The sequence below is a fragment of the Cheilinus undulatus genome, linkage group 3 (genome assembly GCF_018320785.1).
Source record: "Cheilinus undulatus linkage group 3, ASM1832078v1, whole genome shotgun sequence".
NCBI lineage: Eukaryota > Metazoa > Chordata > Actinopteri > Labriformes > Labridae > Cheilinus > Cheilinus undulatus.
Genome location: NC_054867.1, coordinates 16,498,441 through 16,520,823, shown reverse-complemented (window position 1 = coordinate 16,520,823; position 22,383 = coordinate 16,498,441). Strand labels below are relative to the sequence as shown.

Below are 22,383 nucleotides of genomic sequence, written 5' to 3'. Positions count from 1 at the left end.
TCTCAAAATTCAGCCCCAGTGTCTTTGTACAAACTTTTAATTGCTCTTTCTCCATATATTTGCTCTCCCTGGGGTGACGTTTCTGAGAGCGCTTCTCTGGCTATTTTTCTCACTCCATCTCCCTCTGCCCTTATCAACCACATAAAGAGAGAGAGGCTGTAAAAGTCCTGCTCTCCTCTGGTGTTAAAACTTCTTTTTACCTTTGCACCTCGCACACACATCTTCACATTGCATTAGAGTTGCCACCGTGGAGCAATCTGTGAGACATTAGCATTTGTAAAAGTCAAATCGATTAGCTCTAAATGTTAAATATATTTTCTTCTTTGTTCCCATTAGCTATTTAGCAGGATTTTTTTTCAAATAATTAAAGTTCCACGTGCCTGTTGGTTAATTATTGATCAAACTGTGCTCATTGTGTGCAAGCCTATCGATTGCATTGCTTTGCATTTTCCACAGTTTGTTTAATTTCTGGTTTAGCAAAGCATAAACACTTTCTGGCTTCTTTAGAGGGAAAAGGATGGAAGATATCAGCAAACACAGGCAGAAAATATTGGGGCTAATGCACAGTGTTAACTGTTCTGACGTTGGCAGTTTGCTATAATCCAATTTGCAGCTGCAGAATATGAAAACTAAATCTATACAGCTGGATAAAGCAGCTGGACAAAACTGTTTGCTAAATTAATGCGACATTTACTAGAACAAGCTCCATGCTTTGCTGGTTTCTTTATGATGCAAAATAGGCTACAAAATCAAATAAAAGTGCAACACAATCACTTTTTGAAGCTTAGTTGTACATTTTTCTCTTCTGTTTGTCTTTCAGAACCCCCAGCTACAACTATGCCCCTAACCCAGACAAACACTGGATCCTACGCTACACAGGACCTATGAAGCCTGTCCACATGCAGTTCACCAACATGCTGCAGCGCCGCAGGATGCAGACCCTGCTGTCTGTGGATGACAGTGTGGAGAAGGTAGGTCAAGATATATCCCTTTACCATCAAACCAGTTCTAGGACTAGTGCTGGGCTAGAGCTGAGGCTGGATCACAGTTTGTTCAGTCTTAGAACTGGCTTGCTTTTCCATAGGCTGGGACTGACCACAGAGTCCTATCATTATGTACTGTAAACATAAGTGTGCATCTCCATTTTCTCCAGTGTTTTTTGCACTTCAGCAGAAATCCACACAGCCAGGAGGCAGCTCATCCCCTCCTTGACTACCACTGCTTTGCTTGTACATCCACTTTTTTTTTGCCTGGTTGTCTTTCTGTTGCATTCAGACTCAAATGGCAAATGGCACTCTTCCTGGTTATTTGTACATTCCAATCCCACTCCTTACCACAACTGTGGGCAAGTAGCAACCAACACAGTGTCAATTTTGAAAGCTTTTTTAAAATTCATCCTTAGTCTTAAGAAGAAATGTTTATTAGTTTAGTCACATTTTTGTCATTTCTACCCTTCATAGTTATAGTCTAGTTTCAGTCAACAAAAAACTAAGAAACTTTTTGGTCCAGTTTTAGTCCATAGAAAGTGAATACATTTTAGTCCAAATATTTATTCTCTTTGCTTGAATCTGGTGCCAAATCATACTTGTGTGCTCTATGCATCCTGCAAAACCTTTGTTCCCCATGCTTTCTACAGTTGAGAGGGAAGAGAGCTACAAATATGTTGTGTTTTGACAGATTTAACCACATTTCAGTCAGGACCACTTTGTCAAGAAACACGTAGGATTTGCAGTAATATTTTTTTCTTTTTATTTGCAGTTATTAAATTTCTTTTATTGCTGTTATTTTTATTTGTGGTCGTGGTTGTGGAAAACATCGAGCAGGAACAGCACACATTCCTGCTCTTCCTGTGCCTTCAAGGAAACCCTGAGGCAGGAAGAGAAGCAGCAATAAACCCAGAGCAGAGCCGGCATCAGTGGCAACAGAATGGCATTGATTAAACAAGATATAACATAAAGGAGGCACTGGGGTGGAGGAAGCAGCTTGCAGAAGGAGCAGCAAAGCATAGCCAGGCTAAAGCAGTTTAAATATGCCAGCATGAGTGCAATTAGCCAATAGCTGCATAGAGTGAATCAGCTGGCTGTCAGCTGATAAGGGCTTGCGTGAGATCAGCTGATCTCCATTAAACGGCAGCACTCGACTCCATGGCCTGCCGGAATTAACGCACTTAATTCGAGAAATATCACAGATTTTGAATGTGTGAGAAAAACTAAATTATATTTTAGTCCCATTTTAGTCTCCTTGACAAAAACTAAACTTACTTTTATCAGTGTTTTTGTCATCAGAGATCTATGTTTGGCAAGTCTTAGAGAAAAGTGAGTCAACTAACAATTTTAGTCATAATTTTAGTTGACCAGATGAACACTGCATCAAAATAAGCACACAGGTCCTGATGTAAACAGTTTCTTTCCCCTGGACCAATAAGGTGATGGCGCCATGCTGGAACCAGTTCTTTTCGACCCATAGTCAGTTATTAAACTATTGAAAATTTAAGCACTGGTGCTAGATTACTTTGAAAGACGCTTGGTGGAAAGTGGGTAATAGAGACAGGTGGACATATGATTAAACAAAAACACAAAAAAACTCTCTCTATCCCTCTCTCACATACACACACACACACCCACACACTTTTCATCTGACAGACTCAAGTCCTGAGAGATCTGTTCTTGTTCTGACTGGGACTCTGTAATGTATTCACTGACACACTTGGTGAATTGTTCAATTGCTTTTCCTTGAAACTGGCACAGGAGACTTGAGTTATCAAACCTAAAGTATAACTTTTTACGCCATGTGAGTGCTTAATGAATCATATCCTCTTCTGAAGGTGTACAACATGCTGGTGGAGACAGGGGAGCTGGACAACACCTACCTCATTTACACCTCAGACCACGGATACCACATCGGCCAGTTTGGTCTGGTCAAGGGCAAATCAATGCCGTATGAGTTTGATATCCGAGTTCCCTTCTATGTGAGAGGACCTAATGTGGAGCAAGGTGCAATGTGAGTCACTATTAGCTTTCTGTCATATTAGAGACGTTCTGCTTTAGTTTTATTATGTTGTACGTGAGATTAATATATCTTATTCTGGCTTCCCTGCAGTAACCCTCACATAGTGTTAAACGTAGACTTAGCACCAACTCTGCTGGACATGGCTGGTGTTGATATCCCTGCTGAAATGGATGGAAAGTCTATCCTCAAGCTGCTGGACACAGACAAGCCAGTCAATAGGTGAGCACACTCACATCCATTATTACACTCAGTGTCCTCTCATTTAACAGACACTTTGAGAATCACACTTTGCAGATTAGGAAAAAAGCCAAAAAGATTTTTAAGGGGATTCAAGGTTTGTCCTGTGTTCATGTTTCAGGGTGGTCTGACAGGATTTTGTTTTGCTGTACTCATTTTCCAGGTTCCAGTTGAACAGAAAGACTAAGACTTGGAGAGACTCTTTTCTGGTGGAGAGAGGGTATGTATTATTGATTGACCTTTTGCAGGAAATGTCCTCATTCTAGGCATTGTCTTCTCATGACATCTGTCTCCTTGTCTTTGATTGGTTGAAAAATTTGATATGTTTTCATGTTCTTTCAGGAAGCCTCCACACAAGAGAGCTGATGGGAAGGAAATGGCCCAGGAGGAGAACTTCCTGCCAAAATACCAGCGAGTAAAGGACCTGTGCCAAAAAGCGGAGTACCAAACCTCCTGCCAGCAGCCAGGACAGGTACCTGACCAGCAAGAGCCAAGAAATACTGATTATTTATTACTGTCATATTCAGGCATTGTACTCTCCTCTTAGGGCTCCTTTTGACTTCAAAGCCTCTTGTTAAAACTGTCATAATGAAGTGTTAGTAGTTCAGAAAGAGCCTTCAGATTTATTAGACAACATGGATTAAAAGACTTGTCCTCTAGGAATATGTCGTGCTTCTTTTTTAAATCATGTTTTGCTCTGGAATTAAAGCATCAATATGTTTAGGTATATCAAAATGATATGCAGTTGTAAAGCAAAAAGATCCAACCTCATGAAATGCCCCTGTGTCTTGTTTCAGAAGTGGCAGTGTGTGGAGGACCCGACTGGCAAGCTGAGGCTGTATAAGTGCAAGGGTATGGCTAGTCTCTATGCCCCACGTATGCAGGCTCTGATGGCCAGAGGTGCCTCACCGCTGTCTTCTACCATGAACTCAGGAACCTGTAACTGCGCTGATGTGGGCTTGAAAGCATCAGTCATGAAGAGGAAGAAGCTTCTCACCAAGAAGAGTTAGTTTCCACTGTCACTAACACTTATAGCATCTTTCTTTCAGTTATTAATAGATTGGATTTTGGTCGAAAAAGACACTTTGAAATGTCCTTGCAGTACCCTACAAAGCCTTGCAAAACAGGGCCATTCATCTCAAAACTAAAATAACCAGCTTTTGAAGTATTCATGAAAAGAGGAGTGTGTGTCTGTGCTGCCATCAAGTGGTGGATATCAGTAGACAAGTTAGCCTTTTATTGAATACCATTGAAAGTTTAAAAAATAAATAAATATGTACAGATCATTTGATGAGTAGGACACCACTCTATCTGAGCACTGATTATCATTTAAAATTTTCATGTGCCGGTCTTCTCTTGCTGTCAATGTCATAAACCTAAAACATTAAATCTCAGGTTTTCTGTCCCCGCTTACCCAGAGATGAAATCGAGTAAGACTGTCTCTAGGAAGCGCTGGGCCCGCTCTGTGTCATTTGAGCTGGATGGAGATCTATATGCAGTAGATCTAGAGGAGGGCTATCGGCCCCTGGGCTCCAGGAACAGCAGTTGGACCTGGGGCAGGACTGCAGTAGGGGAGAATGAGGAGGACAATGAGGAGTTCAGCGGAATGGGAGTCACAGCCAAACCCACAACCAGTAATCAACTCACGCCACCTGCTGCCCTGAAAGTCACCTACAGGTGCTACTTTGGACATTTTTCTACTTTAAATTTTCAGTGTTTTAGATCAAATATTTTGATGTGTTTTAAAGATTTTTGTTGATCTATCTTTGCTAAATATCCTACCAGGTGTTCTATTCTCATGAATGACACTGTTAAATGTGATGGAGGTCTCTACAAGTCTCTTCAAGCATGGAAAGATCACAAACTGCACATTGAGCACGAGGTAAAGCTATATTCTCCTCCTTTTTAAAATACAGCGCATTTGGAAAGTATTCAGACCCCCTTCATTTTTTCTACTGTGTTGTGTTGCAGCCTGATGCTATGGTCAAAAAAATAATTCTTATTCTCATTAACCCTCCTGCATCCCTTAAAAAAGTGGGACACCCATGTCCCTAAGGGTAAAAAGAATACCTTCCACTGAAGACTCCCATATAAAACTTAAGTTAATTATTTTCCATCACATACATGCAAAATTGTTTTTTTTTTAATGTGGAATTGTCTGAGCCCAGGAGTGTCAAAGATTGGCATAAAGATTGATTTTTAACATTTTTTACCTTTTTGTAGTGTCAGATTGTATGTAAAGTACAACCAGGGACAATCAGGACACTCCCAAGAGCTGGTCACCCAGCCAAGCTGAGCAATTGGGGAAGAAGGGGTGACCAAGAACCCGATGGTCACTCTGACTGAGCTCCAGAGATCATGTGTGGAGATTAAACAAAGTTCCAGAAGGACAAACTTAGCTGTCATCCTCCTCTGATCTGGGTTTGTGTCAGAATGGTTTGACAGAAGCCTCTCCTCAGTACAAAACACATAAAAATCCACTTGGCATTTGCAAAAAACTCCACGTTGAAAACTAAGCGAGCTTAGCGAGAGGCACTTGAGCTAAATTTCAAGTGTTCTTTCAAAGGGTCTGAATACTTATTATGTTAATATAACTTTTGGGTGTCTTTATTCTTGTTCCCTGTTAGATTGAAACATTGCAGACCAAAATCAAGAACCTGCGGGAAGTCAAAGATCACCTGAAAAAGGTGCGGCCTGAGGAATGTCATTGTGACACCCCTAGGTAAGACTGTGTCTGACCATACTGTAACTTGCATATAAATCTGATTACATGTGTAACGGTTTTTTGTCTTTACAGTTATCTGTTCAAGAATAAGGACACTTTTAGGCTCAATGCAGGACGCATGCATTCACTCAGGTGAGCATTTAATCACCAGTTTCAGCTGAGGTGCATAAGACATACCCAGTCCATCCTTCCTACTGTCCCTTATCCGCCACAACATCATTCAGTCCATGCTGCCTTTAGATTTGATTATTAGCCATAACGTCATAGCCACTCAAGGGGGGCTAACAACAAGCTACCTTGTGTGAAGTGAGGATATATGGGCATGTAGAGAACACAATTTTGTATGTTGCTGACTCTGTGTATGGAATTTTTTTTTGTGCGATTTTATGTCAACAGCACTTCATCAGCTCTGTATGGTAATGTATCTCTGAATGGCTGTTCCCCCTTTACGCATGAAATTTCTGCGTTCTGTCTGATTCTGCTGTTACAAGTGAATTTAACAGTCGCTTTTCAACAAAAGAGGATTTAGTTGGGGTTACAGAGATAATCATGTACAAAACAAGGCTGTATATTATCCACTTCAGTTTAAGAAAAACATGGTTTATTCTGATCTCCGCCAGCAGAACTACATTACCCACAATTCAAGAGTGTCACAACAACATCTTTCATTGGTTGAGCCTCTAATTTTGACTGGCAAAGTTAAAAGTTGTGGAAAAAGTGGACAATTATAATTGAGCTCTTTGGTGATGAAAGATTGTCACACTTGACACTAAATCAGCCAGAAGGGATTTTTCTAAAAAATTAGGTTGCAGTGGATTGTTACAACCTGTACCGGGCAGTTGGTATGTGCTTTTTTTCACACAAAATGTAGAATTTACATTCTTTAAGCTAAAATGTTAAGATTTGTATCCGAACTGAAAAACAGTACTACTAGATCCTCATACGGATACATTTTCGTATGAAAAAAGCACCCCCAGGGTTCAGTAACTTTACATCTTCACAATGAATACATTTGTATTTTCCCTTTCAGTCTCACTGCACGTTTTTTTAATTTGTTTTCTTCAGAATGTCCTCAAAGCAGAAGAGTCAGTGGTTGCAGAAAGAGCAGAAGCGCAGAAAAAAATTGCGTAAATTCCTGAAGAGGCTCCAGAACAACGACACCTGCAGCATGCCTGGCCTCACATGCTTCACCCATGACAACCACCACTGGCAGACAGCCCCCTTCTGGACAAGTGAGGAGTAGCATGTAGCTTTACTAAGCAATAGGAAGAACTTGTTGATGAACTTTAAAATAATTTCCAAAATAGGTATGAAGAAAACAAGTTTTTTGGAACACTGTTATGATATATCCTTTGTTTTCCACTTTTACCACTCCCTTCCTCACCCACTCCCTTCCACAGTGGGTCCATTCTGTGCATGCACCAGTGCCAACAATAACACTTACTGGTGCCTAAGGACCATCAATGACACACACAACTTCCTGTTCTGTGAATTTGCTACCGGTTTCCTGGAGTATTTTGACCTCAACACTGACCCATACCAGGTATTTCAGTCATTCACACACATTGTACTATCCAGTATAAATAGCTCATAGATAATAACCATAAAATGATGTATTGTATGCTGTGGGTAGACAAATTCCATTGTTTTCAGAGATTTTCCAGAGCTTTCCTTGCATTTACTGACATGCTGTTCTCATTGCTCCTGTAGCTGATAAATGCTGTCAGCACCCTGGACCGCAATGCTCTGAATTCAATGCATCAACAGCTCATGGACTTACGGGGCTGTAAAGGACACAAGCAATGTAACCCAGAGAAGGGTCAGTAAAAAGTCTCCAAGGCAAACATGATTAACGATAGTGGATCCACCAGTGCGACTAATGTTACCCCTGCTTCCTTTTCAGGAGGAAAAGAACGAAACTACTTCAGTGAATACAGGTATTTTATTCTTCTCTTTACAGCACAGCTGATTACTTTTACAAACTCTACAGATGGGTTTCATGTTAGTGTTTGAACTCTAGGAGGTTACAACCTCCCCAGGGTGTCTTTGGCTGTGTTTCTTCTCACTGCAAATCATCAGGGGAGTCAAGAAAATAAAATACTGTGATGTTGTGCTAAAACTGAACCTCTTCAAACTGTCATGGCTCCTTTCTGTTGTGATCAAAGTCTTCACATCATGGAGAAGCAGAAGCCAAAGAGGGCCAAAACACCAGCCTGCTTTTAAGCTTCTGCTGTTCCCCTTTGTGATGAGGCCTAATTGCTTGTCTCTACTGTTCCTGTGTGCGTGTGTGTCTATTTGGGTGTGTGTGCGTGTGCATGTATGGGTGTACCTGTGTGGGTGTATGTGTGTGTGTGTTTTGTGTGTGTTTATACCTGTTTGTCTCCATGCACGTGCATTTGCCCTGCACGTGTAAACGTGCTGTGCATGCTTCAGGCCAGTTCACCGTCGAAAGAGGCCAAAAGTGAAGAAGCCTTCCTCCAAATCGCTGTGAGTTTGTCATAACCCATCTGTTCCCTTGTAGTCAGCCAAGCTCTCCTTCTATCTCCATCCAGATTTTTTTCATTTTGGTCAGATGACCAAGCAGCATGTCCCCCTCTCCTCCATTACTGTAATCCTGTCCTCTATACTTACAGTAAATCACTTGCCTGCATTGCAAAGCTGCATCATCTTCCTTAGTATTCACTGACTCAAGTCAAATTCAGTAAAGCAATGCAGATGAACATTGTCTCCACATGTTGTGTTTTAGTGTTGTTACTGTCATTTCTTGCTCTCCTTTGTAGGAACAGGCTACAACTGGTGCCATGGTTTCCAGTGAATGCCTCAGGTAGCATATTGAACTAACATTCTTTGTTTTCTTTACACAGAGGGCAGATTTGGGAAGGGTGGGTAGGTTAACCACCTGCATCCCACAATCCACCACACTGGCCTCCTCCAGCAAAGAAAAGAGAAGGGGGAGTGAACTTGTGTCTGAGGACCTTGACCACACTTGGATGGACCATAACCTGAGACATTACCTTACTGTAATTTAGGTTTTAATTCCTGAGAAGGCTGCTCTGTAACTCTCCCAAACAGAGGAGATGCTGGGACTGAGAGGAAGTGTAAAGACTCTTGTTATCACTCCAACTTTCACTCCTGTTTCGTCTTCATTTCAAAATTCTGTAACCAGAATCTACAAGGAGCATTAGCATAAACGGGATGCTGTGCATCAAGTGGGACTGCCTGGTGTACACAAGCCACTGAGTCTAACTGTTTGCTTGTACATAGTTTATATGCCTGTTTTAATCAGCTTCCTTTCATATTGCATTGGACTTAAAGAAAACATGGCCTGTAACATGTCACCTCTGCTGCTACAAAAGGATGTCATCACCTAATGACATCTCTGTGGCACAAGCTGATTAAAATAACACAAGACATATTTTCTTCCTCACCAATATGTCTGCACATGAGAGTGGTATGGACTTCAAAAAGCCAATTGTAACAGACTCTTCATCATAATTATCTGTAATATAGTTGATTTAACTCTAATGAATGTCCTTCATGACACATCATCTTCCTGAAAGCTGTGACATGTGGGTAGAGACTACCTGCCTTGACCCAGTCCCCTCTCCTGTCAGTCGCACTTGAAAAGGACTACACTAACCACTGTCTCACAATGAAAACCTCTCAGATCTCTTGACCACTGGCAGAATATGCCACTAGTGAATGCCATTTTCCTCCTTTGTATTGTTGATACCACTCTGTAGGATTACCAAATAGTTTGTCCAGCTTCCTATACATGGTGCTACAGGATAACAATACAGAAGTAAACTCTTGCTGTACAGTACAGTATGTATTTGAATGTATGTTGTGCAATTAATATAAATGTTTACAATATTTTTTATAATACAGAAGACGAAGAAGAAGAAGAAGAAGAAGACCTCAGAATGGACTTATGGGGAGAAATGTAGCTTGGGAACTTGTATTGCCCGCGGTTGTATGTTTGTCCTTTTCTTATTTACATCAGAAAAGCACTTAAAGGGTTCACTGTGAACATATGCGCCATGTACATGTAATGGAAATATTGTTTACTGTGTGCCAGAGGAACAACACAGCAGTGTAATACTTATTGGTGTGATTTCAGCTACCTGCCTTTGTAAGCTTCTTTGATTTTTTTAGCCAGTATTTCCGTAGACCTGAGTGCTGATAGTGATTGTGAATAAAGTGTCATTTGACCATAAACGTGGCCTGGCAGTTATTCTACATGTTTATTGGGCCTTATGTACCAGTATCCACCAAAGATTTTTCTTAAATTTGTTATTTAGATAGTTTCTAAGAGAAACCCATGTGGAATTCATGGCATGTTCTTGAGCTGCTGAATTGTTTGCACCTGTATTCTTAAGTTGATGAATGCCAGGTGCTCATAAGCTGGAAGCACATGCACACTTCTCCTTATTAGCATAGAGAGATGCCCCTTTAAGACTGCAGGACAGTGTGCAAACACAGAAGGCAACGGGAGTGAGAGGGGAAGCAGAGTTCTATAATGTCCAAATTAAAATGCTCCTAATTACACCAAAAAACATTTACTGAATGAAATCATTGCTTCATCAAATGATATCAGAAATGACATGCATTACGCTGTACTAACAAAAGCATGCAGTTGGGGCCCATCCAGTGTAAAGGTAGGTGTTTGTTTTACATGAGTGTCTAACAATAGAACTCCTACACATGCTAAATTTAAAATCATAATTTAATCAGCTTAACACTGCATGTTTAAATCAATAACGGACGATATTTAAGTCATGTGTATGTCCATATTTTATTACACTATATAGACAAAAGTATTTGGCCACCTTTTAATTATTGAATTCAGAAAATCAGTGTATAAAATCAAACACCTAGCCATGCAGTCTCCATTTACAAACATTTGTGATACAAAATGGGTCGTTCTGAAGAGCTCAATGACTTCAAGAGTGGTACTGGGATCGATGCCACCTTTGCTGTAAGACAATTGAAATTTTGTCCCTGCTGAACATTCAACAGTCAACTGTAAGTCACGTTATTATAAAGCGGAAGCATTTAGGAACAGCAGCCACAAAGTGGAAAACCACATAAAATCACTGAGTGTGGTCAACAACTGCTGGAGCACATGGTCCATAAAAGTCACCAGTGCTCTGCTGTTCCACAGCTGAAAAGTTCAGATCTTCCACAGGCATTAATGAAAGCACAAAAACTGTGTGGCAGGAGCTTCATTGTATGGGTTTCTGTGGCCAAGCAGTTACATGCAAGCCTCATCTCACCAAGTCCAATTCCAAGCGTCAGCTGAAATGGTGTTAAAGCACACCAAGACTGGACTATGAAGAAGTTGAAACAGGTTCAATGGAGTGAGGAATCACACCTCTCTGTTCGGCAGTCACACAGGTGAGTCTAGGTTTGGTGGATGAACATTACCTTCCCAACAGCATAGTGCCAACTGTGAAGTTTGGTGAAGGAGAGATAATGGTATGGGGCTGTTTTTCAGGGTTTGAGCCAGACCCCTTATCTCCAGTGAAGGGCGAACTTAATGCTTCAGCATGCCAAGACATTTAGGACAATGCTATGCTTCCAACTTTGTGGCATCAGTTTTGGGAACGCCTTTTCTAGTCCAACATGACTGTGTCCTAGTGGACAAAGCAAGGTCTATAAAGACATGGTTTTATGAGACTGGTGTGGAAGAACTTGACTAAAATGCACAGAGCCCTGACCTCAACCAACTTAATCACCTTTTGGATGAACTGGAACAGAGATTATGAGCCAGGCCTTCATGTCCAACGTCAGTGCCTGACCTCATAAATGCTCTACAGAAACGCTCCAAAATCTTGCTGTAAGCCTTCCAAGAGGAGCGAGGGCTGTTTTAGCTGCAAAAGGGGGGCCAACTTTGGCCTATACAAGGCTGTCCATAGGGAGGAATAAAGGGGAGGGTTTTCTGGGGCCAGCAAAATGCAAGAGTACCTTGATGCAGGCAAGATGGCTGACATACATCCAATCCTTACCGGAAGTCTCAACCGGAAGTCCATACGTCTAAGGTCAGGCTTAGGCATTAAAACCCAAGTGGTTAGGTTCAGGGTAAGGCAGTGGGGAAGGTGATATATTTGAGATCCAGTACCAAGAATTAGGCTTAGGCGCTGGCAGCTGAGTTTAACAAAAAGAAGAAATTTCCGCCTGGGACTTCCGGCATGGATTGGATGTATCACAACGCCCATGTCGGCCATCTTGACTGCAGTTGGGTCCCTCTCGCTAAATGGGGGCCCATGGAGGACAGCAAAACATGGTCTGTTTCTAAATTAAGCTGGGATAAGCAGATTTTATTTTTAACCTGAATAATAATCACTCTTATCAAAGACACAAAAATGAATTTTATTTATTTATCTGTGGTACAAAATAGCCTTTTGGAGATTTAAACCTCTTTTCTGAGAGCAGAGTTCCTTTTTTTGCTGGTTTTATCATTTGGATTGGACCTATTGACTAAACCATTTGGAAATTAATGTCAGACTCCATCGCAAAGCCATAATTTGCAAAAATGTCTGGGTGCCAGAGAATAAAGTAGAAGGAGCTGAAATAACTTTAAGGAAGAAATAATTTGATAATTGCAAAAAAGAGGCAAAAATGGGTAAAAAATTTGGCTTAAAAGTGGCATTTTGGGGGGGGTGAAAAGTTACAACATAGTTTTAAAAAAAAGACAGAAAAGGCTTAAAAAGGGGTAAAAAAAAAAAAAAAATGTGGCAACATTGGTTAAACAAGGCAAAAATGCGTTTGGGAATAATGGACAGAAACAGTGTTGAAAAGGTGTTAAACAGTGGAACCAAAAGTACATTTCAACATTATACCCCAAGCTTGGCACCGTTGTCAGCTTCAAAACTGGGGAGGACCCAGTTTCCGGGTTTTTCAGGGGCTCAGCCAATTCTGTGGGTAGTTCTGTGAACACTAATTGTATATGAAAGTTAAAAAAAAAAAAAAAGACCGTAAAATAGGATTTAAAATTTCAATTTTATTTTGTCGTGCTTAGTCCAGCACAATTAAAGTGCGAATGAGTGGAAAATTGAACATTTTGTCCTGTCATATCAGCACAGATTTTAGTCTTAGCTAACAACGAAACTTTGGTGAATTTCTACATCCTCTTGAAAACTGTTAAAGGATTTTAAGATCAGAATTCTTCTTTAGAGCGGGTTGTGAATGAGGCCTCATGTTGTTCGTAGTTTTGTCCAGCAGGGGTCTCTGTCTGCATGTCTACGAGCTAACAGAACATGGTAGTACCTATGGGTAGTTTACAGCTCACGACAATAAAAAGAGGAGATGAAGCTTTTTGTCCTCATTAAAAAGTAGTTTAGGTCTGAGCCAAGTACATTTAAATTGTGAATAATTCATATCACGCTCCTGACGTGATAAAAAAAGAGTTATTTCTCGTGTTAGCAACCGCAGAGACTAACGTTTTTGACTAGGAGCTGCCTTTGTTTAAAGCAGGCTCCATATTTTACAGATATGAACTAATAATAGAATTAAAAATAAGTTTGACGGGGAAGAACAATTTTGACTGGTCGTAACTTGTCTGGACCTCTTAAATTAGCCTTAAGAAAGGGTGGAGAACTATTCCTGCATCACAGTTTTTCCAGTACCTACAATGTGATGGTACTGTTCACGTGAGCGTAACTTTTATCAGTCTCCACTCAGCCAACGGCTCCCAGAAATGTAATGGTCTACTCTTTCCAGTCAGTCTGTGGATGGGACAGGGTGTGGGGGTGTGGTGCAGCGGGGGTGAAAGGGTTGGGGTGCAGACTGGGCGACCCTCTTCCCGACCTATGACTCACGTGCGGAGGCGGAGACTCCATATCGGATTCACCAGGAGGAGGACCGTCCCGTACTCACTCCACAGACCGCCGTGAAAACCAACGTTACACCTATACCAACTGAATATTATCTCCCAATTCTTTACGCATTCCTTACAATGTGAAGAAAATGGCCGGGACAAGGTGAGTTAACTTTTATTTCAATTTAAAGTTATGCAAACTAAAGTGGGGAAACTTTCGAGGCTAACTTAGCTCAGTTGCCTCGCTATCTCCCCGCGCCGACAGCTTTCCTCAGGGCTGCCAACAGACAGTGAAAACCACGCTACCCTGTGGATACTTACATTGTTTGAGCTTTACAGCCTATGTTTTAAGTTTTAAAGCAATACTGTCTGCTGAAATTGTGAGAAAATATAGTATGTGGCTTGAACTACTTGGCAATGGTTTAAAGGTTTACTTTAAAAAGGGAAATTGCTGTTCAGAGTCACTGTTGCTGCCTTATTTACAGCATACAGCGGCTGATAGTTGATGATCCATCATGAAGTTTCGAGTAATAACTTTGTGAAAGTTTCAACGTTTAAATTAACTTTACCTCAATGTAGCATTAACATGACAATTGAATTGGCTAATGTGCAGCAGTGGGGCATACTGGGCATACTTTCAGCGTTTATGACCAGCCCGACATTTGATTTTCCTCAGTCCATAAATTGTCTGTGCTCATTTGACTGTAGTCGTTTGCTGTGGTGAAGAGAGCAATAACCTAAACGGAAGGCAAAGTTTCCAAAGCTTGTTTGTTGCTGCAGTTTTTACTGGTTTATGGTAACTGGGGCTCTGAGGTTCAGCTATACTGGTTTGATCTCCACATGTTGAATTTATTCAACATCTGCTTCAAGTGCAGATGTGCGTCAAAATGTTCAGCTTTCATCGTTTCATTGAGACAGATGGTTTGCTTTAGTCTTATTTAAAGCTACTGAGATCTAGACACAGGATAAGCTATTTTGGTTTCCTTTAAATTTCCCTTCAACTGTTTTGTCATGATAGCCTACACATGCTTTTTAGTCGCTTTCTCTGACTATATGAGGTCCAGATTTGATGGTTTAGTTGAAGTTATGTGAATCTTTGATGTGTTGCTATGCCTTCTCCCTGTCCTGTCTGTACCTCATGTGGAATACTGTAACTTGGATCCCTTCGACAACCATGCAAACCAGTCAGATGTAATTTATACAGCCTGAAGCTGCCAGCCTGATTTCCTGTGTGCAGCAGTTTTACCACCTGCCAGCTGGTGCTCATCCATGACCGTGAGGTGTTGGTTTTTACAGACATGTTAACCTCTTTATCTGTCTTGCACTACATCTTTATCTGTCCAGCACCACATGACAGGTAGAGCAGGCGGGGCGGTGCAACAATTGGCGTTGCTTCCTGTCAAACTATATCTGGCTATAGCAGCTTGACAATGTGAGCAGAAATGACAGTGAGATGATGTCCACCTGTTTGACCTCACAAGTAAACAACCTATGTATTTCTGTGGCAAAGTGAGTCAAAGTCAAGGACAAGGCAGGATGTCAATTCTTGAGATGATCTGACAGAGTGGACAAATGTGTCGAGAGATATTGATTTTTAAGCTCATGCCTCTCTTACAACTACTTGTGGATCATTTTTGCAACATAAAGCTTCAAATCATATTTTCCAGCTCTCACTTCTTACTCTCTGGCTTTCTGCACTGTAATCCACATCCATGTGAACCCAAACAAGCATTTTATCTGACTTTAATTCTCCTCAGCCTGCCAAAGTAACTCCATTATGCGGTTAAGGTGATTGGCCCAAACACATTTATCTGTACCTGTTCAACCTCTGACATTTCAGACCTTTCCTCTGCAGGGATTAAAATCTGGGTTAAACTCCTGTCTCACTAGCTTGAGTATGATGCACAGAGTGCTGATCATCACTCTCTAGCATTACAGGGGATAATAACTTGCTGAACCTTCATGCACTCAGAACCCAGCTGTCTGGACGAACAAGTCCTCTCCTTTAAGGATTTCAACATGTCTATGAAAAGTGTGTTGAGTGTCTTAATGGAGCTCTGCACAGTAAATACGAAACTATAAAAAATTCAATCACAGTAGTCATAAATGCAAAACAGAAACATGCCTAAAGTCTTACAAAATTGAAATGCTTTTGCTACTTAAATGCAGAATCATGGTTATCTCCTTCTACGACAATCTCAGACTTGGGTTCTTATTAGAAAATATTAATCTGTGCGTACGTAGTTGATCCACAGGCCTCGATGGCCTCTTAAATCATAATCCCCCTCAGCGCACCCCTGGGGCCCAGTCTGACCCAGCTTTAACATCTTCACCAGGCTGCTCTGCTTTCTGAAGCCTGGAGGGCCCGTTGTCTGCACCTTCACTTCCTGTAGAAGACAATCCGGACGTTTCTTTCCTGTGTGGCTCCTTGGCCAGCCCCTGACCCCCCACTCACCCTGTAACTCTGCCCTGGGATTAGACGCTGGCCTCATTTGTCATGTCAGCAGGGGAGGATTCAGGGGGCTGCTGTGGTCCAGCTCAAAATGAACTTATAAACTGGGCAAACAAGTCTGAATAAAATGATTTTTTGGTAGCACGGTGATGGCACAGATGGAATATTTTCATTTATAGTGTGTATGAACCTGAAAGATCCGACAAGTCTGGACGGGTCATTTAGAGTGTTATTAAGCACAATTACGTGTCTAATAGGCTATTCTTTTTTGTTGTTTGGACAAATGACCCCATTGTTGAATCTCTGACAGCTGGTGTACTGGACAGAAAGGGTGGCCTGTCAGTGGTAAACACCCTGATCCTGCCTCAGCCTCCCCTGCACATGTTCACTCTCGTCCAGGCTCTTATCTGACCTGAAAACCTCCATGTGGTCTTCAACTAAGGAAAGGGGTGGATTTAAGGGAGGACAAGGACTTCTGTTTGGTCAGGCTTACCCCTATAAAAGGCAATTTATTGACCCTCTTGGCAAGTAGTGTCTCAGACAGATAGTGACTGTTTAGTAGGGCGGTAAGGGGGCCGGAAGCTCCCAGCATTTCTGCTGAAAGTTGCAGCATTCGTGGGAGAAGAGAGGATGGCGGGACACGACAATACTCTCCATACAGAAATCACAGGACGCCGCTTCTCTGGAGTTCCTTTGTAGGTGGATTACAGCGAGGGTATCTGAAGTTGCATTGAAGACTGCCAACACAAAAATGTTCTGCTGGATCTGGTGGTGAGGTAGGCACTGTTATCAGAAATCTCATGAAGAATCAGTTTGTTGCAGTGAACAGGGAATGAATTCACTAAGGCCATGTAAAATCGCTAGTTGGAAAGCAGCATGGGAAAGACAGGTCTTACTGAAATGGCCGAACGATCTTGAGAGATCTAGTCTAATCCGGTGCCAATGGAAAGGGGAAACTGTCTCTAGTTCTGGATTAGGGCAGCTGTTGAAGGAGGTCACCCAAGACCTCGTATACATGTCCCAGGCTCCTCCCTGCTGCAGCTCTGATTGGCTGGGCCCCCCTGTGTAGAGGCAACACTGTGGGCTCTCGCTGAATAAAGTCTGCCTGTTGATTTGACAATAGTCTGCATTGTTTGAACCATCACAGGCAGCAGAATAGGGTGCATTTCACAGGCTTTGTAATGCATATGGCAATGAGTCATCACAGGACATTCTTGTCAACTAGGTAACCCTTTTTTTTCTATTCAGAGAGTCCAGGGGCTGAAAATTCATAAGAAACTGCCAGTTGACTGCAGAAAAAAGGAATAAGCTCTATTTATGACTTCTCCTTAACCCGACCAGTGTTTCTATGTGAGTGTCTTTCACTAACAAGCACACAATAAATAGACCTATCTTTGTATTTCTTTTGTCTGATGACAGACTAGAGGTATGCATTTAGCAGAAAACTTCAACATAAGGACGAATTTGCATTTGTTAGATTACAGGACAAGGCCCTGGTCAAGGGCAATCATTGATACAAGCCAAGCTTTGAGCACATAAAACAGGACCCTGGTTCTTTGAGTTTTAACATTTGGATCTCACATATGATTTAAAAGAAAATAAAGCAGGAGGATGGGCTTCATCACCCACATTACACATAAATAATAGTCAGTTATTGACCAACATGGTTGCCATGGTTGCTTCTTCTTCTTCTTTCTCTGTCTTGCCTGGCTTGCTACCATAGACTGTAGAAAGAGTTGGACAAACCCTGTGTGACATCAGCCGTCTGCTTACTATTGGCGGACTCAAACAGCTCTTGAAGCCAATCTGTTGCGGCTTCCATATTGAAAATTCGGTCTCAACCAAACTTTGGATCAACCTGATTGCCCGCCCACTATCCGTGACTTCCTGTCAGCTATCTAGCTAGCATTCTGGTTGACAGAAATGTAGCTTCTGCCTGCCGAGCTATCTGTCAATCAAATGAGACGCACCGATCAGTCCGCAGTGAGGTTTCGTATGGTGAGAGCACATGAAGACATTAGCTAATGAGACATGTTTGGTTTTTCTGAACCAGGCTGTAAACCAGTTAGTCTCTAGTGTAAAAACCGACTGTTTTAACATGTGTCCAGACGGGACTTCTGATGTTCCTGCAGCCAGCCTCAAGCAGACACTCTCTGTATTGTAATTTTTTGCACTTCCACATTGGCTTCATTTTTTTAGGACCGGAGGTACCCAGCTATAAGCCTACCACCACCTGATACCATTGTAGCAGACAGTGATTTCAATGAACATACACAAGTGTGCATGGGCCCTCCCAGCATAAGAGAAGGGTGGGGGGGGTATGTGCCAGGGAAACAGCCGTAATCATAGGATGCTCCCGTTCTGCTGCCACCCACTGGCAGGTGGTCTGTAATGCGCTTGCAGGCGCGGTTTCTCTGCATTCATGAAGCTTATTTCTGCTTTTGAAGAGGAGCAACTGTGCATGTTAACTTTAATATTCAGTGTCAGTGAAAGGCCGGTGCAGATCTGTGCACTCCAAGCCAGATGTGACAAATATTTTTTTTCACATTTTGCTCTCCAACCTGATCATACCACTTTTTGTAGATTAATGGAAATTAAACAAATGGTACAATTTAGAGAGAGGAGGATAAGTGCTACAAAGGGTCAAAAATGTTGGTAAATTGTAACCGGGATCAGGTTCCCCTCAGGATGGGTCGACAAACTTTAAACAGCAAAATTATAGTGACTTTCCAAATGCTTTGCAAATTGTTAGCCTCATAGCATAACTGCCTATGCCATTTTTTGGCCAAATTGGGATTTCTGCCTAACTGTACTCTCCTTATGCTGCTGATTCCTTGTGCCTTATTTTTTATTTTTTTTTGGAAAACCTAAAATATGACTTAGGCAATTATGCTATGAGGCTAACGATATATAGTCTGTAGCAGAAACAGCAGTCAAAACTGAAAATCCAAGGCACTCTGTTGTGATACAAATCCTTTAACTAGGGATGTCTTTGGGTTATGTTTTAAAAAGGGGGGTTAATTTTTGGTGAAGTGTCATGACACCTTGCTTGTATTTAAACACCTGTTCTTTATCTATTATGTCCTGATGAGCACTCATGGTGAGTTGAAACGTGTAAACATATCTGGTTAATGTAAGATTTTAATCGCATCAAAGTGTCTCCGATTTTCACTTTTGACTGCCGTTTCTACTATGGACTAGATTTGCAAATAATCTGGCAAGTCACTCTTTAATTTTTTGCTGTTTTAACATTTTATCCAGTGAACTGAAAGTCAGTAACTCTCCTTGTGGAGAGTGGAGAGGCAGTGTGCACCACCCCATTATTGACAGCTTGTCCAAGTAAGCTGTCTGTGTTAAGTCTTCATGGGGTTTTTCAGGTGACTCAGGTGAGTTGAGGAGTCTCCATCTCTTCATCTTTATCCGCCTTCCCAGCCTTGCTCTCTCTGCCAGACATGTGGATGCCGAGCTGTTTGGTATTAAAGTGCTTTGCCTCACCTTGGAAACCTGCCTCTCTGGTCCCTGGGATGACTCGCATGAGGCTAGCTCAATCATGCCTGACGTGTCTTTCAGTGAAAGACGACCCCCAAACTTGTTTGCAAATGTCAGCACACGATGAGTGAGGAATAGACACTGACAACTGTTGCTGAGCTGAAGGGAAAAGGGGAGGAGGGGTGAAGAAGAGAGTGGTTTAAACCTTTTTGAGTTCATATCCTCACCAGTATGGTCCTATTTTAGATGCTGTTCATATGCACAGAATGCACATTTTCTTGGGGTTTTTCTCCAAACTCAAATGCAGAAATACATGAGAAATGCTCATTTTAACGGAGTTGTCTGACAACACAAAAATAGTATTAACAAGAGCGTTTACCTGTTTGTCAGACTAGAAATACATCGCCTATAAAACTTGTGAGTAAAGTTAGCATGGCAGGACAGTTTTCTAAATTCCTGCAATATGGGATCTTCTGATTACTTTTCTTCAAAGTTAGAACAAAATGTAATTGTATCTCGTCAGATTGGCAGAGGGAGAATGCATTATTTTCATATCATATTAATTTTGCATTTATGTTAACCTGGCCTGGAAAGTTTATCCGATTATATGGACTCAGTCATCCATAGGATGTCTAACTGTTATCACTATTTTTCCTTAATCTTTGCATCATTTCAAATCCTTCATTGACTGTGCATGAAGTGAATAAGTCTAACCTTTGGCTACAAGACAGAGCACCCCTCCTGCACAGATATGCAGACAAAAGCAGTATCCTGAAGGCGAAGACATTGCATGTTGGCTTAGCAGAGTCAACAGAAAAACAAATAATTCTACGTCTGATGAGGGACAAAAGAACAAACAACACAGGCGGTGTGTAGCCATGTGGGTCCGGTGAACAAATCACATCACTGTTAAGTCAGAGGGCAAGATAGATACACTGCATCCTTGCCCCGAGCACTAACTTTATGAGGGTTTCTGTGGGGATGAATGCCAAGCTGCCTCTCAGAAGTCCATTACCATGTTACAGACTCAGCAGTCTGTACAGCGGTTTGTTTGTTAGTAAATTGCAACACACACTTACACACAAACAGGGGCTCAATTGTGCCACGAGTTTTAGCGACCTCTAACCCTTGTGACAGGGCAGGAACGGGAGGTGTTAAACAAAAGGACCAAAGAATGTGTGCATGACAGGTGCAGGGCTTTTTTCTGTCATCTGAAACGTGCACTCTCCCTGGGATGTTTCTGGACACATGGGTGGAGAGCACAGAACAACAAATATGTCTCAGCCAAGATCTGTTTCAAACTGAAATATTATTGGGTTTAATGAGGTGAAGAAATAGATATTGGTTTGACCAGCTATGCAAAGTTTGAAAGAAAGTTCTAACTTTCAGTGGAGTTTATCCTTCACCAACTTTTAGGGTGTTGCACCGGCTAAGATTGAAATTTACACATAATTCCCAGTAAATGCAAAATCCTGCATAAAATAAAGTTGTCATGTTGATTTATTGTTTTAAAAATTTGGATAGCTAGCCCTTTTCATGCATGCACTCCTATTGTTTAATCTTTAGTTTTATTTTTCATTGTTTAATATGTGCTGGATATAAAAGGGGAATATTTTTCATTTAGTGCTCTACAGAGCTGACTATCAGCAGGTTGCTACAGTGCTGTTTGTAGCTCTAAAACAGTAGCTGAAGCTTGGTTTTACTGATGAAAGTACATTCTACATACCTGTAATCCTTATAGATGACTTTAGGTTGTTTTATTACTGAATGGCAACATCTGATAAAGAATACATCTATCATTTATTGTAGATTGAAAATATAAAGGACTCTGTTCTTTACAGCATCTATATACTGTATCAGTATCAGCTAAAATAAGTAAAACATCAATATATTGAATATCAGAAAAACTCTAGTACTGTGCATCCCTACAAAAAGGATACTCATTTACTGGACAAATGAATTGAAAATACCACAGTGCCTAACAAACTTATTAGACCACCCTAACCCTAACCAAAGTAAGTTTTATGCCACAGCAGCCCTAAATTAACAGCATTGGTAATTACCAAAATCATTTTTTATGTTTTCTGCAATGGTTAATACACCAATATGTTGAAACTCTTTAACCCAAATGATATTTTTAATGCTAAAATATAGTTATTATTGTTATCCATGAATTTTCAAATTCACTGATTTACAAAAAAACTGAAAACCTAGTAAAGCACATTATTATTCTTGATTAATACGTCAAATTATAGTTATTTACTTGCATTCCTGAATAGAAAAATTTGTTTTAGTGGTTGAATGTTATGCTTGATTCATTTCTGACTTCTCAGAGAAGCCCAGTGAGCCGGCTCAAATTTGGGTGAATTCAGTTTGAAATTCCTCATTCCTGTTCAAAATGGTAAAATGTGGAGAGCTCACTGAAAATGAAAGAGTCTGCATTAAAGCACTTCATGATGCTGGATAGTCTCTGAGACGAATATGACAGGTGGTCTAATAAATTTAAGCACTGTATTTAAAAAAAGATTCAGAATCTCAATAAGTGAAAATATTTTAGTGAGTCTGAATGATGAAATCTTCTAGTAAAGATTAAATTTATGTCTGAGAGGTGCAACCAAACAATGACACATCTTAAGCTACAACTCAACTATT

At 41.1% G+C, this 22,383-nt stretch overlaps 2 protein-coding genes across 8 annotated transcripts in view; both read left to right on the top strand.

The window, feature by feature from the left end:
- sulf2a (sulfatase 2a) overlaps positions 1 to 10,177 on the top strand; it is a 62,064-nt gene extending 51,887 nt beyond the window's left edge. For 5 of the 6 annotated variants that reach the window (XM_041783861.1, XM_041783859.1, XM_041783860.1 and 2 more), the window contains 16 exons: positions 821 to 971; positions 2,825 to 3,000; positions 3,100 to 3,228; positions 3,410 to 3,466; positions 3,589 to 3,718; positions 4,044 to 4,251; positions 4,665 to 4,923; positions 5,032 to 5,128; positions 5,874 to 5,968; positions 6,044 to 6,103; positions 7,037 to 7,203; positions 7,372 to 7,514; positions 7,682 to 7,790; positions 7,875 to 7,908; positions 8,405 to 8,458; positions 8,836 to 10,177. In XM_041783861.1, coding sequence (XP_041639795.1) covers positions 821 to 971; positions 2,825 to 3,000; positions 3,100 to 3,228; positions 3,410 to 3,466; positions 3,589 to 3,718; positions 4,044 to 4,251; positions 4,665 to 4,923; positions 5,032 to 5,128; positions 5,874 to 5,968; positions 6,044 to 6,103; positions 7,037 to 7,203; positions 7,372 to 7,514; positions 7,682 to 7,790; positions 7,875 to 7,908; positions 8,405 to 8,458; positions 8,836 to 8,866 — 1,900 coding nt within the window. In that variant the 3' untranslated portion in view covers positions 8,867 to 10,177. The remainder of the gene's footprint in view (positions 1 to 820; positions 972 to 2,824; positions 3,001 to 3,099; positions 3,229 to 3,409; positions 3,467 to 3,588; positions 3,719 to 4,043; positions 4,252 to 4,664; positions 4,924 to 5,031; positions 5,129 to 5,873; positions 5,969 to 6,043; positions 6,104 to 7,036; positions 7,204 to 7,371; positions 7,515 to 7,681; positions 7,791 to 7,874; positions 7,909 to 8,404; positions 8,459 to 8,835) is intronic. The other variant, XM_041783864.1, reaches the window with a different exon arrangement.
- A 3,623-nt stretch (positions 10,178 to 13,800) lies between these two features.
- The window catches only part of arhgap46a (Rho GTPase activating protein 46a), a 40,187-nt gene continuing 31,604 nt past the window's right edge, over positions 13,801 to 22,383 (top strand). For both annotated transcript variants that reach the window (XM_041782745.1, XM_041782744.1), the window contains exon 1: positions 13,801 to 13,953. In XM_041782745.1, coding sequence (XP_041638679.1) covers positions 13,940 to 13,953 — 14 coding nt within the window. In that variant the 5' untranslated portion in view covers positions 13,801 to 13,939. The remainder of the gene's footprint in view (positions 13,954 to 22,383) is intronic.